This window comes from Lutjanus erythropterus, chromosome 12 (assembly GCF_056507025.1).
Source record: "Lutjanus erythropterus isolate fLutEry1 chromosome 12, fLutEry1.hap2, whole genome shotgun sequence".
NCBI classification, from domain to species: domain Eukaryota; kingdom Metazoa; phylum Chordata; class Actinopteri; order Lutjaniformes; family Lutjanidae; genus Lutjanus; species Lutjanus erythropterus.
The window spans coordinates 19,193,102-19,210,706 of NC_139328.1; the positions used below are offsets into that span (position 1 = coordinate 19,193,102).

The 17,605-nt window shown below is 38.8% G+C and overlaps 1 protein-coding gene across 3 annotated transcripts in view; it reads right to left on the reverse strand.

Annotated features, from left to right (window-relative positions):
* The window catches only part of LOC146317881 (guanine nucleotide exchange factor VAV3-like), a 76,093-nt gene that overhangs the window by 19,518 nt on the left and 38,970 nt on the right, over positions 1 to 17,605 (reverse strand). For all 3 annotated transcript variants that reach the window (XM_084732105.1, XM_084732106.1, XM_084732104.1), the window contains exons 16-23: positions 14,279 to 14,380; positions 13,628 to 13,719; positions 12,048 to 12,070; positions 11,275 to 11,299; positions 7,695 to 7,825; positions 3,809 to 3,874; positions 3,526 to 3,560; positions 3,259 to 3,375 (exon numbers count right to left, since the gene is read on the reverse strand). In XM_084732105.1, the coding sequence (XP_084588231.1) occupies positions 3,259 to 3,375; positions 3,526 to 3,560; positions 3,809 to 3,874; positions 7,695 to 7,825; positions 11,275 to 11,299; positions 12,048 to 12,070; positions 13,628 to 13,719; positions 14,279 to 14,380 (591 nt within the window). The remainder of the gene's footprint in view (positions 1 to 3,258; positions 3,376 to 3,525; positions 3,561 to 3,808; positions 3,875 to 7,694; positions 7,826 to 11,274; positions 11,300 to 12,047; positions 12,071 to 13,627; positions 13,720 to 14,278; positions 14,381 to 17,605) is intronic.

The following is a 17,605-nucleotide window of genomic DNA, read 5'->3' on the forward strand; positions in this document are numbered from 1 at the left end:
TAAACTGTGTGTGCAAATGTTTTAGGCAGAAATCTGTGATTCATCAACATTTGTCCCCTGAATTTGTTCGTATTCTGTGAACAAATTTAGAAGTGCCTCAGACCATGTGTACGCACAAATGATGACAGCCTGGCTGTCTTAGAAAATGTTAAAACACACATTTTAACTAAATGTAAAGCATATCAAAACTGCATTCATTAAAAAAAAGCTTTAATAGAAGTCTTGGAAGTGTTTTTAGGGTTTATTTGATTATATTTTCCTAGTTAACCACCTTTGTTATATTTTATGAATGTATTGTGCTAGATTATTATTATTATTATTATTGTTGTTGTTGTTATTATTATTATTATTATTATTATTATCATTATTATTATTATTATTATTATTATTAATATTATTGGTATTTTTATTGTTATTGTTATTATCATTATTATTATCATCACTGAGTGAAAGTCCTTGCAGAATGTCATCACTTTCACCCTCTTTTTTTTTTATCCCACTTCACATACTTGTGGTGAATCTCTTATCTTGGGCCGACAGATCAGGTCCTGCTTGTTCTCCACCTGTTTTCTTAGTTTTCTTCTGGTCTGTTTTTTTTTGTTTGTTTGTTTGTTTCTTTCTTTTTAAACTCAACTTTAATGTCAAACCATTCCTTTTTCATCTGAGACACAGTCCGTTTCTCCAGGGACACAACACAACATGCACCACTTCAGTTACCGCAGCCCAAGGAGTTTTTATTATTATGAATCACAAAAGTGTCTTTTCTGCCTTCCTCCTCGGATACGGGCAGTGCAGTGTTGTGTCTGCAGTATAGACTGAACGGGGGAGGTCGAGAGCAGGTAAATCAGAGAAATAAAATGTTATTTCCTGATTCTTTCACAGCGGTTAAGCTCTGAACACAAATAAGCACACACACACACACACCACACCAATGCCTGATTTGGCCTAACTGTGAAGTTAGAACAATTTCAACGCTTCCTCCATGACACTTTTCTATGCAAACATATTTCCTTATATAGAGAAAAGGAGGCGTGTCAGTATGCAGATTGAGGCAGTGAGCCTGTCAGTTTAGAATGATTCTGATTCACAAACATGGATGCACGCATGTGTCATGAATCAGACAGTAACTTTGCATGAGAACTTATTTTGTGTGAACAGTAAGAACTTTTCACACACTGTCTTAATTATCATGCTAACTTGCTAAAATAAAAGTCTCCTCATTAAAGAGCCAACGCCACATATCACCTTCAGACAACCAAAATCACTCAGTATTTTTCAGCTGGATTTTTGGTGTCATTATTCAATATTCTATATTTCCACTTTAAGCAGCTGAGGTACACTGTTGGCGACACGGTGAACGATTCCTCTTTCAGTGCATTGCAAAAGTAACAAAAAAGAAATAAAAACAAAAGCATAACTGTAATAAATAGCTACAGATGAGTCTATTTCATGCCCATAGATATAAGTTCAGGTTTATCCCACACAATGAATCCCATCTTTTTCTTAATTACCTAAAGTGATTAGCTAATATTGTGCTAACTACAGTATCCTGATGCAGGCTTCATTTGACCATATGTACACTGATATTGGTCGGCTGTACTTTTAGGTCAAGTGTGATAAAGTTACTATAATAGCCTCATGACTACCAACTCACCGAAATGAAGCAAAGCAAAAGTTCAGTATGGTAGAAGATGTTTGTGCATGCTTAGGCCTATAGTTTATTTCTTGTTCATTCTGCTTTTCACTTTTATCACAGATTCTCACGCGTAATTTCTTTGCAGTCATTGTCTGGGGTTGTAAATCATGTCATCAGCTGGTCAGTAGCACAGTGACACACCTACATTGTTAGCATATCATCTTCCTGCAGTCTTTATAAATATGATTTTCTCTCTGCCTTTAGTTCCTTCATGCTGTTGCCCTCTACCTCCCCATCACTGCCAAGTCACAGATTCATCAGCTTCATCAGCCTCTCAGTCTCAACAGGGTCCTCAACCACCACCACCACCACCAGTGTCTGGATTCCCTGAGGGATTTATCTTGCTGCTCCTCAGGGCAGATGCCTCTTGACTACAAATTTTCTGATAGAGTGTAAACACCAAAGACTTTGTAAAGACTTTATTATCACACATAATCTCAATAAACTTCATCTTTACTTCATTCACGTGTGTCTCCTGATCGGACTGCCTGTTGTTTAACATATTTAAAAGTCACAGTGTTTATTTGATGATTTAATGGTAGACAATGTAGGATTGTTTGTAGGCACACCATTCAAAGTTGGTCCTCCTCCCCAGCGCAACAAATCAGAGAGAAGTAGAGAGTGAATGAAGTGAGGGAGTGATGTTCACAAAACAAAACCCACACCTCTGTGCAATGCCGGTTTTGTGTGAAGACAGAAATCCTCAGTCTGCTCACTGCAGCTCAAACAGACAGAGAGCAGAGGAAATAGACAAAGACAGCGATGAAACTGTTGGTTGCAAAATTTGTGTAGAGTCCCAGCCTCACACCCTGCACACTGTGTTGGCTGAGGGCTATACTCCTGTGCCAAAGAGACAGAAGCCCACAAACTTCCCCAACACAGCAAAATATGAGAAATTAAGAAAATACAGACAGAGTGCAGGATCTCTGCAGACAATACTACACATGTCTAGTAGTTAATAAGTGATGATTGACAGGGATTGCTATTATATCAGTCAGTACACTGTATTTTAGGAAAATCCACCATAGTATGCTCTTAACATTGGTTTTTCAGTGTTCTACCTGAGCAAAACAATTTGCTTGACAGCACTAGTGGGTAAGTGAGAAAATGTGCTTTTTGCAATTTGGGTGAAACTACTCTTTAAACTAAATTCTAACCCCCATCATCTGTATTTCAGCATCAACTGTGATTCATCAGAGCAGGCAAACTTTTTCCATTCTTGAGTTGTGGCTGCTGATTACTGTATAGTCACCATAACTTGTTATTTTTCATTGACATGAGTGAAACACAGCATGATCTCCTTCTGCCGTGGCCCATCCACTTCAACGTTTGATGAGCTGTTTGTTTTCAGATACTGCAGCCATTGTTGTATGGAGCTGCTATTTGCATGTGGGCATTTTGTGAGCTTGAATGATTCTTGCCACTCGCCTCTCACAATAAGGTGTTTTTGCCCACAGGACCGCTGCTGACTGCATGTGTTTGCTTTATTCCACCATTCTGAGCGAAAATAGTAGGAGGTGTACTATGGAAATAAATGAAAAACAAGCAATCGTGTCACTTACTTTATACTGATGGCATATTCAGTGCACTCTTTACTCCTGTGTCGAACCAGATAGGTGCTATTTCCACGGTCCAGGAGCTCCACCTCAGCCTGGTATCTCTCCATAGGCCCTGCAAACCTGAACCACCCGTGAACAACTACTGCACTTACACTGCAATCAATCATTCTGAACATGAGGATGAGAACAGTCAATACAATCAATGAAACGGAGTAAGAATGACTTGTGGTTATTGTTAGCAATCTGCAGCCATTTGTTTTCATCACTTACCAGAGCTGCCCAGAGTAATCGACAGGTTTTGGAACCTGGCACAGAAAAGAATTGCGGGTTATTTTGTGTCTTAATGGAGTCGATACAGAGGGGTGGAGGTCATTTGTGGTAATGCGATATTCAAGCCACATCTAATGGCTAAAATCAGTCTTCTACAGCGAAAAAGTGCAATTGAAAAGCACTACATTCCTTTGCTAAGACATCAATAGTAGCCATTATCCAGTGAATGCATTGTAATCACACTAAATGTGTCTTATTGATTGCAAAAATTATGCGCACTTACACATGGGCAAGGCCTCACAGCGTCACTTGGAAAGAAGCCAATCTTGCTTGTCGCCAGAATTTTGCCCTGCAATGGCAACTGGCTGTTAATCGCATTATATATGTCTGGGAGCAACTACACCTCTCTCTTTCTCTCCCTTCCTTTTTCTCTTCCCCTCCCACACTCGCTTCAATAAATCCTCAGCAATTAGCACACAACAAGCAGTGCATCTAATTTGCAGCCCAAGTTAATTATGGTTCAAACTCTGCCGGCAGTTAGATTTGTACTGCATCAAAACAAGAGCCTCGTTTAACACTAAATAATGGATCTTATTCTGGTCTTTGAATACCCAAACAGCGTGAGCTCTCTGGCTCGCACTAAAGACTAACAATTGCATTTTAGCGAACCCGCCTCAAGCAAACACAAGCTTTATATGAAAATCATTAATTCCTTCAACAAACATAGTGTAGACATACTTTTTTCTCCAGCTAAATAAACCAAATTGGTTAAACAAATTACTTAATTTTATTCAGTTTTGCTCCTACATAGATACTCAGTATATTACATAACCTATATACATTATCTTGTAGACAGTAATAAGCATATATATCAGCATTAAGCTCAAGATAATTTGAGTTTCCAGCTCTGAGTTTGAGGTCAATTTGAAGTTCATTGAGTGGATCAGAGAAGACAGTGAGTGTTGAGGGCATGTGGAGATCTTCATTCAGCTTCCTGCCCTGTTTATGCTTTCCTCCGCACTCCTCTTTATTAGAGTATGAAATGCTTTTTGGGACCGTGCAAGCCCCGGCAGTAACTAGATTGGAAAGCGAATCTTTACCCATCTCTATGATTCATTCTGTGTAATAACATTTCATCAAAGGTTTTTTGAGAGCCCCTCTCTATTTGTTATGCTTTCGATAAGCGTATGATAAAGATTAAACTTATTACTCTGTTGGCATAAACAGGCAGCAGCCAAAGGATCAAATGAAATTACAGTGATTGATTGTATTGTTCTGCCAGTGGGATGGGGGGATAATTGCCTCCTGGGTAACAGGGGATATGAATTCTCAATGTTCTGTAATTCCATCCTCTGGCGCCACTGGGGACGCTGAAGATTAAAGGTACCCTGTGGAGTGTTCATTGTAAACAAACACAGTTTTGCTTGGATTCAGTGTTTCTCACAAAAACGCATTGTGTGTGACCCTAAGACTTAACAAACTTGTTGAAAACATTTGCAAAGCTTTATTTTGTTTGCCTTGAAACATGTTTTGTTTATGTCAGATTGTATTCTTACTAATCTTCTTTTCTTTTATCACTGCATCCTACATATTGAAACTCATGACTGCCACCAACTGTTGATATGCATTAACGCCTTCTGTCAAATTTTTGAATCTTTGAGTCTGAACACAGACTCCAAATCATAAGCAGTTAACATATTAATCACATTCGATACAGAGTCCATTTAATAAATGATTGATTTGGACGTTTTCATTAGCACTGCTTTGATGTGAGTGTAATTGCTCTCACAGTCTTAACGACTTAATAAAAAGTAACTTTCGACAAATTTAGCAATTTAGTGCCAGGGTCTCTCCTTCTCCTCCTGTGCCAGTCAGTAAGTGTGGCGTGTACGGCAGAGGATGCCACTCACCGCAGGAGTGGAAGTTAAGTTGTAGTGAGTTTCTGTGGTTACACTGATGTTAAATAGTTTGGTTGAGCTTTCCTCTCACTCTCTCTCTGGATTAGGGTGTTCCTATACTGTAGCTTATAAGTATGTACAGTAAATAGTTTGTTTAATCTTTTTCAACTTTACTGGTTTGACTTTATGGTGTGACCTTGCGATTATTTGGCTAAAGATTTTTCTTTCTACCTTTTAGTGTGATATGGGTGATCACACAGACAAGGCCACTAAGCTTTTTGCAAATAAATGTGCAATTATCATCAATATGCATATGAGCGCATGACATCAACTGCTGACACAACTACGAGTGACTTTTGGAACCAGTGCTAACTACTTTCATTGCAAAAAACCTTATGAAAATCATTATCATTTAGAAATTAATAACTTCTGTGAAAAATGCAATTTTGCAACGGCTACAAAACAAAGTTAAATTTCATGCCAACCTGCATTAACTAGACTTTGTCACATGCAGACTGACATCAATCTTGACATGCAAGCTATATCAAGAGATTTGGTGCATTTAATTACATTCATTCAAATAGATTAATTATATATAAAATAATTTTACTATTGGGTTTTATAATAAACTATTAGACCTAGCAAACAGAGAGAGTTACATTGCAAAGCATAGATACATTTTGTACTAGGGCTGAATGATCATGTTGCAGTCACTTTGACAGATCTTCCGATCACAATATAAGTCTCCATTTCATGGGTTTTGCATTTCATTTTAACTTGAAAAGTATAAAAATGATATGTGATTTTTGATGAGGTCTGTACCAAACAAGACTGCTCCCTCACGTCTGGTGAATATAGGATGGGGAGTCTCAGTAGCACCACAATTTATTTCAGTTCAATTTATAATGCTATGCTGTGATACTATATCAAAAAAATGCAGCCACTACAATTTGCATATTGCACTTGTCCATGTTGTAGTTTTTATAATGTTTCAGTTAACTGTGCAGCCCTATTTCATTCTCATGATGTATGATCTATGACCATGAAATAAATAAAATGAATTTTCTTAAACAAATGTATTAAAATGGCCAAAAAATTTGATGTATTTTCCCCTCACAATCCGTTTTCTCAGCCTCACTGCCTGTGTAGTTACTGCTCTCTGCCTTTGTAGGACACTTTACAAATCTGCATTTGTCAATCCTCTTATGTGCACTGATAAAACACATAATACAAACAATATGGGAACAGGACAGAAGCCTTATTACAGTACCATTGTGCACAGAACAGGAATCCACACTACCATGCATTATCATTTAATTCATTTAATTATCCCTTCCCAGCATGCATAGTTACCATGGCAGCAAACAATGCAGTGCCATCAGGTCTGCCGCATGACATTCTGGTAGCCGTTCTATCAGCTTACAAGAAGTCTCCTGGCATTCGTGCCCTCACCCTCCACCTTGTGCTCTGTCACAACAGAGAGAAACATGGAGCATAGGAAAGCAGGCTAACAGCCAACTCCCAGCCGTGCCGTTGGCAAAGACCGCAGTCTGATTGGAGCAGCACCAGAAGGAGGATGAGGCTTTAATGCCACCGTAAAGCAGTGTGAGAAACAGCTAGGGAGGCTGCCGGAAGACCCCAGATAAATCGCCATCCTTTCAAAAATAGATAAGGTCAAACGCTGTCAACCGTTGGCTGACCTCGTGAGATGGTTGCTAAATGTGCCTGTACGCAAGGTTGTGCACTACCATTAAAACACCCTCCAGAGGCTGGAGTGTCTGCTGTTTTATTGTCTCACTGAGGCACTCAATTAATCAAGTGAAGCCACTAATTGGTTAGATCATCTGATACAGGCTGTGATTCAATCTAAGGAGTGAAAGAGCAGACAGATCCCCCGTTTGTAATGTAACTGGGGTTCTCTGGAGTTCATACAAATCTTTGACTGATATTTCTAATTAACACTGACCTCATCATAATGTCATGTTTATGGCTCACCTGACACAGACATGTGATATATGAACAACAATGACCAAAGGGAGACATATTCTTGATGTCACTTCTTTCATATGTTTTTGAAAGCTTTTTTTTCTTTGTCAGATGGTGGGACAACCAGCAGGAAAGAGAGAAGAGATGACATGCGGCACGGATTCAAACCGATGACACTGCAAAGACATTGCGTGCACCGAGCCAACCCGTTGAGCCGTGACATGTTACTTTTTCATAGAGTCACAGATGTTGAGATAAAACGAGGATGAGTTGAGTGACACGCACCTGCCACCAGGAGCTGTGCAGGTCGGCAAACATCAGTTCAATGACATCCCCCGCATGAATGCTTAGTGGGGGCCCGCAGTGGGGACAGGGGATGCCACTGTAGTCTCTGATCACAACCATCCTGGGTAAACCTGGAAGACAGGGAATACAAATACATTTAGACTCAAATTGTTAGACATTTATCAGAGGAACATACAGCAGTGCAAGAGCGTTAGTACCTGGTGTAGCCCGATCGATTCATTATTACTGTACTGTAATAAATGTAAAATACTGTGTGACTGTTAAATAAAACATAAGAAAGATGGCACCACTAATGAGATCTAGGAAAAAGTAGATGGGATTTCAATCACAGGGTGCCATGTTGTTTAGACTGTGACTAACATGAAAAGTTCAGATATTTTAAGTATTCTGCTAGATGTGTAGACTGCATGTTAAAACATTCGATCAATCAAGAATGAATATTTACCTTGGTGAAGTCAAGGTGGAGTTATAAGCAGAACTCAGTTTGTGATTCTAATTAACAGTCATTTTAATTTCCAAACTAGTGTATCCGCAGACCCCGGAGGTATACTTTTTGTCATTATCTCGGAGGTGCTTTATTCCGTCGTTCCAATTTTTAATGACTTTGTCAATCATTTTGTCCCTAATGACTAAATATCACTGGTTTCTGTCTCTGTTTTAATTAGCGCTTTTACCAATTTATTGATATTTTTTCAGTCAAAAGCACCCAGTTCCGCCTACGCAGTTTTTAATAGATGGAACTGTTTATTGATTGTTTTCATGTTTGCCAAGGGTCCTAATTTAAAGTATCAGACACTTTCAGGGGGGCAGAAGCACTCAGATATTTTGAAGGAGACAGACACAAAAGCAACAGACACAGATTTCCTCATGAGCTCTGTCTATTTTTATGCAAATTAACTGTGACCTTCCAAAAATAATAGCAGTCTGTTTTTTCTTCAAATTACATTAGTTACATAAGTAATAATGTTTTGAGAATAAATAAGTTAATTTTCTTATTATTGTTGAGAGAAATCTGTAACCTAAACTACATACACATCAATATAACAACAGCTTTCCAGTCACCTGTTTTTATGGACTTATTCAATTTTGAGCATAAAAAAAACCCTGAGTGGAAACATCTGAAATTCAAAAAAATCTTAAAATATCGAAACAAATTTTTGAATATAGCAAAGACATAGCAAATCAATTATGACATGCCCATAACATGTGACTTAAACCTCCATTCCAGTGATCAGACAAAAAATAGTGACCGACAAAAACATCATATTTATGTGGAGCAATAAGGAGACTGTAATGATCCACAGATTAATATGTGAAACAAAAACACATGCTGTATTTCCATCATGTTCTCAACTCATAATAATCACATACTGTAAACATAGAGGATCGAAAGCCTCCTTCATTCCAATTTCCTTTTGCCATTTTTCTCACAATTCGGTTAAAATGTGCACTACATTTGGATGGAAAACTAGCCACTGACAGATTGGGTGTGGTCAGAAGTTTCCTGTTTCACTGTTTTTTTGCTGAAACCACAGCCAACAGCAATGTCACGGTGTACTGACACACACTGGACTACACTTCTATATCACTGCAGAAAGGAGAACAGTATAAGGCACCTGTAGTGCTATTTATTTTTCTTGATAATCTTGGTGTGAATTGTCGAGTTTCTGAGATATCAGCTGTAGAGATGTCTGCCTTTTCTTGAATATAATGGAAGTAGATGGCACTCAATTTGTGGTACTCCAAAAACGAGAAAAATGCATTTGTGAAACATCTGATGTTTCAAATAGGAACTATTTTATTTCTACCAAACTACACCTGCAAAAATATCACCATGCAAAAAAGGAAGTGTAAATCGATTGATGGATGAGAGGCTTATGCTCGTGAAAGCGTGGAGCATAAACATTAATGGCATGTTCATTGGCTGAGCTGAAATGTTAGCACTACTGAGCTAGCTAGCATGGTGAATGTACTGCAGTAGTAGTAGTGGATTATCTTGAGTAGCCAGGTCATGAAATCTGGAAAGAGACATTACTGTTGAGTTTTTCAGATGTATTTCTTTGGTGCTCTGAGCACCACAATCCGAGCGCCATCTAGTTCCATTGTTTGAGAGAAGGCAGACTTCTCTATTTCCACCACTCAGCAACTCATACCAAAATAATCTGCATGGATAAATATCACTACAGGCCAGAGGAAAAATATGTATTTTTGATGTGGAGATGAACTGTCCCTTTAACCCACAGGAGGTCAGCAAAAAGAAGATTTTTGGCTGCTCTTAAGTTGCTCTGAGCGTGACAAACAATTCTCCATCACAACTCCATTGAATTTGGTTTTGACAGCAGAAGTCTCAGAGGCAGATATGTCAAAACATGCACAAATAAAGCCACAGCTATCTGCATGACTAGATATCACTAGAGGTGGGTGAGAACTTGGTTTGTTGTTTCAATAATCATTTATATTGTTTGCACTAATCATGTATACAAAAGAAATTCCCTTATCGTCATTGTCCTGTCACTATTGATCTCTAACGTGTACATAACTGTGGACTCCCTGACAGTCTCTTTGATCGAGGTCTAAACCACCAGAATGGCAACCGTCCTAAAAAGCAGCAATTTAACCTCACAGGAAATTCATCTCTTCGATTTCTGTACGGTGCAGCTCCAATCTTTCCTCGCTGTGACAAATACAGCCACAAGCATCCAGCTAAAGCTAAGACTAAACACCCCTGCCAACTTAAAAGACACAGCCACTTACTCTCCCCAGACTCGCCCATCTAGCCCCTCAGACACATCTCCCCTTCCAGCCAGCCACGGCTCCCCCTGCAAACCAGCCCCGAGGAAACTATTAGCTGACGGTGACCTCAGATGAATGGAATATCTCACATTCATGTTTTTAATAAGAACAATAAGCATGGATGTCTTTCTCATAAAGCCCCTTATGGAAATTGATTTATCACAAAGGCACAGCTCAGCGGTTGAGGCTGAGGCATATAGACTGCTGGAAGTGCTTTTCTGCCAGCATTTCTCCCGCCGCCGTCCTCATAATGATTCCACCCACTCCAATTCATCTCAATGCCGTCTTGGGTTTAGGCATCACAGCATGCGGTGAGAAAAGGGCTTTTTTTTTGTGCGTCTTTGGTTAAGGATTCCTTCTGCATCCTATTATTCATTGGTTATTCTTACTCAAATATATTTGTCAAGAGGAAACTGTTGTTGCTCATTTCCTCCTTTGAACCCTTTGTGTGAGCTGGAGAGATTCGTGTCAGTTCATTTCTAAGAAAACATCTTCAGGGTTTTTTGGGGAAGAAAAAAAAAGAAAGAGTTGAGTAATATTTGATCAAAAATGAGAGGAGGAGGGGGATATGATAACATCTGAGGGTTAGCTTTCAACCAACATCTATCTCCTCCAGGTCTCACTCTGGCCTCTGACTAACCGTCTCCTTTTCATCCTATCTGTGTCTCTGTTTTGTTACAGAACCCAGATGAAAGCAGCTTAAAAGGTACCACGTAAAGCCCTTGACAGGTTCACGAAAGTGGGAAAGTGGTCAAGCCACACTGACCTGGGTCTGGTGGTGTTGTGCTTTCCTGTGAATGGAGAGAGAAAGTAGGCAAGATGGAGAAAAGGCAAGAAAACAAGGAATAAAGAGAGTTATGGAGAGAGGAAGAGGTCATTTTCACTCTTGATGCAGGACCAGGCTGACCTGAGGAATGACTCACACTCAGTACAATCATCTGTACTCTATACTCTCTGTGTGGTCTAACCATTTTAAAAGGAAAAGACAGACATCAGGAGAAAAATATAGGAGTTCTGTTTGAGGAAATCTTTATTTAAAAGAACTTTCCATCTTCACCTAAGTATCATAGTGTTCACATTTTTAGATTACTGTCAAATTTCATAAATAGAAATGCCTGAGAAGCCACGGGAATAAGAATATATAAACTTTTCAAGTGTTAAGTTATAGTTTAGGCAGGGCTTCTCGAATCCTGCATCTGATTTTTTCGAGGTCAGAAGTTCCCAACAATTCATGATAGCAAAATAACATGTTCAACTAGCTTAAAAGCTTTAAGCAACACACTTTCAGGAAGCAATTAACTAACATCGTATGACAGGCCTGCACGAAACTGAGGCAGACACAGCTCAGACAGTTAGCCCATTTATGTTTCGTGTATTCTCAAGCATTACCAATTGTTCATCTAATTGTTGATGTTCTTGTCTATAGCTGAGTAACTGTACTGTATGTATGCTCTGTGATAGCCACTATGTTATGCTGCACTAATTATGTTCACTTTGGCGCCTAAGTCAAAGAAGAGAAAGAGTCCAGGTCTTACTTACCTTGGGTTTCGGCTTGGCAGCATCTGCAGTCGGGTGAGAGACAGACACAGTGAGAGGAATACAATATGAGTGCGTGGTGGCTTCCTGACATACAACCTCAACTGTCAACCTCTGCTGGCCCTCATCATGCCTCAGAATGCATAAAGACCACAGCGCTTCTGCTAAGAAGGCTTGTCAAAGGCCTGAGCTGCCTCTTGCTGTCTGTGTATTCAGGGAGGGTAATGTATCTGAACTATGGCCCGGGACTGGTGACAAAGAGCTAAAGCTTGACACAGGACTATGATGCAACAACTGCTTAATATCTGTATGGCATAGTTTAGCTTTTCTTTAAACTAAAAAATGGCCAAAAAAGCATAAAACATAAAACACAATTAGCTTTTTTTTTTTTTTTTTACGAGATATGTAGGCTAGACTGAGGACTGCTGCAACAAGTCTTTCTTTCTTTTGCACGGATCGTATCCCCACCAGGAAGACAGAAAACACATTCAAATCTGCTGCTGCACTTATTGACTTACTGACTTATAAGTGACATGGTTAGCATGTGTCTATGTTATTGTATCTATCTAGCACATGCTGTTCTGTCATGGCTATTAGGGTGTGGATAGTTGCAAAATGTTGTCCCCATGCTAAGCAGCCATATTAAAACAGACACACAGTATTTTTCAACTTATAACTTATTGTGGGACACATAAAAGGATAGTTCACCCAAATACAAATGTTCTTCTTTAATAAAAGTCTGTTGCATTGCAACTTGTTCCATGTTTTCTGTTTCACACTGAAACAGAGATTAAATAGCATCTGTAACATCTGCACATTGAAAGTAGATCTGTGTTCTACACATAAATGAACAATAACTATTTGATGAATATACAAAATATAAAACAATGCATATTTTCAGAATACTATGCTCACTGGGGTAAAAAAAAAAAAAACTACAAAAGTTAATTTATGAAATTTAATCTATTTGAAGTATGTCGCAACTGTCCCTTGACTGTGTTGCAACTGTCCCCAGGGTTGGGATCAGTTGCAACATCTCACTCCTACCTTTCAAATAAGTATTGCAAATTAGATTTCTGATGTAATCATCTTTAAATGATATGGGTAATAAGCACACAGATGTAGGTTCAATATACTGTATAACAACTGTCCCCAGTCTCTCCTGCAAGTAGAAATTTGAGGCTGAAGATGGCAAAGTAAGGGAAGGTCAAAGGTTTGCCACATATAATAAATATTTACAGTAAATTTCATACTATATCAGCTGTTAAATATCTTACATAGAGCGTTGACAATCTGTCCTGAATGTGTGATGTCCAAAATGTAGGAACCTCCCACAGGGAGCGTGAATGTGCTCAGTAAATTTCATGGCAATCTGCCTTTTAGATTTTGATATTTTGTGTGTGTTAGTGGAAATTGTGGCCTGATGGCGGCGCTACAAGAAAGGTCACATAAAAATTAGGATATATTCCCTGAGGAACATAAATATTCACAGCAAATATCAAAGAAATGATGCCAAGTTAACTTGACACAAAGTGTTCAGAAAATGTGAAACACAACCAGGTTTTGGGAGGCCTCCATCTCACCTGTTCTCCCACAGACTCCCAGTCGACCCAGACACTCCTTATGAGCCCCCAGCCCACATTTGAGACAGAGATAACCCTGGTTAAAGATGCCCCTGGACACAATAAATCACAGGATATATTGCATGTATAACAGCCTCCTTAAGAGAAATACCTTGACATTTTGAATTTTCAGGCGTCTGTCACAGGCTCAAGATAAGAAAAATGACACAAGAAATGTCCTTCAGCTTTCAAAAACCATAAAAGTGATAATATCTGCTGAAAACTGGGACAGCTAACAGACTCTAGTCCCTATTTATTTCAATTAAATGCAGTGTTAATGAGCAATTTCAAAGTTAAGTGAGAAGTTAAACTCAAAAAACTTCCCTTTTCCCTAAAGTGCCTGAGGAAAACTGAAAAACTGAAATGTCATGCTGCTCCTTTCATACCTTCAATATGAAAAAGATTTGAAAGAGTATTTTCATAAGACCAGAAAAACTATCAGTGCAATAATACATGATGACTTGCCATCTTAGAACAATGTGTGTAGTCACAGTTCATCCTGTCATAGATGTGGGATTGAGTCCCTTGTAGTTTTTTTTTTACTCCACTGGGATTTCATCAGGTCTACATCACTATGCAAAATAGAAAATTCTGTTAATTCCTGAATATTACCTGAGCAAGAGGTGACAGAAACTACAGGAGGTGATCCTTTCAAACGTGTGCATCTTGAATTGGTGGGAGTTGTGGTTGGCTTTCTCTGGTCGGATATTTGATCTGAGACAGGAAATAAGAGCAATCAATGGTTCAATGAAAACAAGAGTCGACAGCCATGTTTAGGCGCAGCAGTGTTTTAAGCTAAATACTAACATCAGCATGCAATGACAATGCTAGGATGCTGATGTTAAGTCAATCTCAGTTTCACGTGTTTGCCCTCTAACATTTATTCATTTGCTCTAAACCAAAGGACAACTGAGGATAATGGGAATGTAACTGGTTTAAAGGAAATTTTCATTGACAAGTCAGTTTTGGAAAACTATATTTTGGACATTCTCACTGATACGTGCAACTGCTTCTTGACCCAGTAACATTTTTAAAACGTCTGTCTGTCAGCAATTCTCTGTTTGCCCGCTGCATGCTCCTTGTTCTGTTTGCTGCTATTCTTATTGCTCTGCCAGTCTGTCTTGCTATTTGTCGCTTGCTTGTTTGTTTATTTGTTGCATTGCATTGTCTGTCTTGCTGCATGTGTGTGCTACTTTGTTGTTGCTGTCCTACTTGATATTGCTGTCTGTTAGCCGCCAGCCCGTGGCTGTATTTTATACTGTTTGTCTTTTATGTAACGCATATTGTGTGAGTTGCTGTCTTTTATCTTTTGATACCCCTTTTAGTCCCTGTCCCCTTTTCCTCAAGAGGCTCTTGCTTGTTACCAGGCCTCCGTTGTAAATAAGAATCTGTTGTTAAAGACTTGCCTGGTTTAATAACAGTCAAATAAAAATAAATGAAAAATAAAAAAGGACAAGTGTAGGATTTAGTTTCACCTTGCCATGAGCTTGCAGATTGTAAACATCTGGTGCCGCTCTGGCCTTCCAAGGTGTCCACAAAATTTGCAAGAAATGTAGGCTAAAAGGTCATATCTGAAGTCAGTGTTTGGTTTTTCTGTTGTGAGCAACTCTAGACACATGACGGCAACATGGCAGACTTAGTAGAAGAGTAGATGCACTCCACAATATGAATATAGACAGCAGAATGAGTGGACGGAGCTCCCGAGTCTGAAAAGTGAAGCCAATGTGGAAGGAGGCAAGTTTGATTCTGTGTACCTTGATGAAATAATGACCTCACTTCTCACTTGATTTATTGCCTCTGTAAACAGTTTTCTGATGAGTTTATGGTCTCAATAGTTAGTTTCAAGTATTCTTCCATATAGAATGATGTTCATTTTTATAAATTATGGTCCCATTAAAAACAGGATATGCATCAGGGCGGGACTACCATGTGACTGATAGATCATCCTCAGTGAGTCTGTACAGAGCAACACACAAACTAGGCAGTGTTTATCACACATGAATCAAGATTATGTCACTGCATTGCCTATTTCTTGCTTAAAGTGTTTTCATAAATATATTTTAGTGTACTGTTTAGCTGTAATATGAGAAAGATTGTGAGCAGGCAGACACCATTATTTTCTGCTAAACAGACAACCCAAAACCAAGCACCACCCCAGTCACATTACATTACGGGACATGAACATGTGTACAATGTTTCATGGCAATCTGTGATTGTCACTAAGACATTTCACCCAAAACCACAAATATCAACCTCATGGTGGTGCCAGAAGAAAAGTCAGACAATGATCAAAGTCAGTAGGATTCATCCCCTGGGAATCATGAATGTATTTATAAACGCTGGAGCTAATCCATCTTGTAGATGTTAAGATATTTCTCAATGTAAGAGAAAGCGTTGAGCAGCCGTTCACCATGGGAACAGCTGCTCATCACCAGGGAATCACTGTGGTCATTAGGATCCATCGTCTGGTGAGATATTTCAGTCTAGACCAAACTGGTGTAATGACTGAGTGACAGATCAACATTGCCATAGAGCCATACTGGTAGCAACTCACTACTGTGTTTCTCAGTAGTGGCAACAATTTTCTTTTAATTTACTCGATATAGAAAACATTCTTAATCATTTCTTTATCAGATGAATAAAACAAGTTTGTTATGGCAAAATCAAATTGCAATTCACTTCCTTCAACTGACTGAAATCAAAGCAATTTTACCCCCAGTGCATGTGTGCGTGTAAATAAAGAGGACTTGAATCAGCCCAGACAAATCCAATTTTGAGCTGCATGTGTTCAAACATGAGAGGGGAAACATGCATAGCAGAAATAAGCAGCCTTTCTGGAACATGAACAAACACCACTGACACAAAAACGCTGTTTTGTATTGAACACACCATCCAGAAGCCACTTAAACTGAGTGCTCCCATAAGTGAGTCCTTCATCAGGAGCCCACATCCTCTTTACAGGTACAATTTTCACTTCCTGAATGGGCCCCTTCTGGTGTCATTACCCAATGCACAGAGGCACACATAGCTGTTTTCAGACACAAACTGTGCACCTGTGGAAAAACAGTTCCACCGCGGTGGTGAAAAATGGCTATTTCTTCTCTAAATTCAGGAAATTACACATAAGGTTTTGAGCAGGTGTCAAGGGCCTGGTGGTCATGCTGGTTTATGAAGTCACACATATGTGACTACTGTCAGTTCAAGTTGGAGAATGAGAGGCACTTCAATGTCACATTGTTTAACACTAGAATGGCAATGACAGTCATTTTGACCATTTTCAAATATATAGTACATATGCTATAACTTAAATTTAAAAAATACAATGATGCTTGTGTTCATCTTGTTCTAAAATTGTCTGTTTTTCTATTAAAATGTTTTTTGTATTGGAGCACCCCTATAGCTGAGTTGGTGAGGCATACGCCTCATGCGCTGAGGCCAATTCCCATCTGCGGTCCATTTGCTGCGTGTCATCCCCTCTCTCTCTCTCTCTATCCCCTTTCCTGTCATATCTTCAGCTGTCACTACCAAAATAAAGGCAAAAGCCAAAAACGAATCTTTAAAAAATGTTTTTATAGAAATTATAAACAAACAAATATTGTATGATATCAACATTATTGACACAGAGAAATTGCAGCAGGTATATCTATATTTTTTGTGCAGTTGGTTGCATAGCAACTGTCATGTCCATGTCAAAGAAACTTAGCATATTGTCTTAATCTGCCTACATTTAATTGAAAATAACTAGAATAAATTGTCCTAATCAGTAGAATAAAGTAGGGGAGACTGGGGACTGTCATAACACGTTGGCTGCATCAGAAATTCTATACTAACAGGCTATTTAATGTGCTAAAACAATATTTTTTAAATAAAATATTATTATTTAAGTATGCCCAAAAGCTTAATATGAAATCAGTAGTACATGAGGTGCATACTATTTCT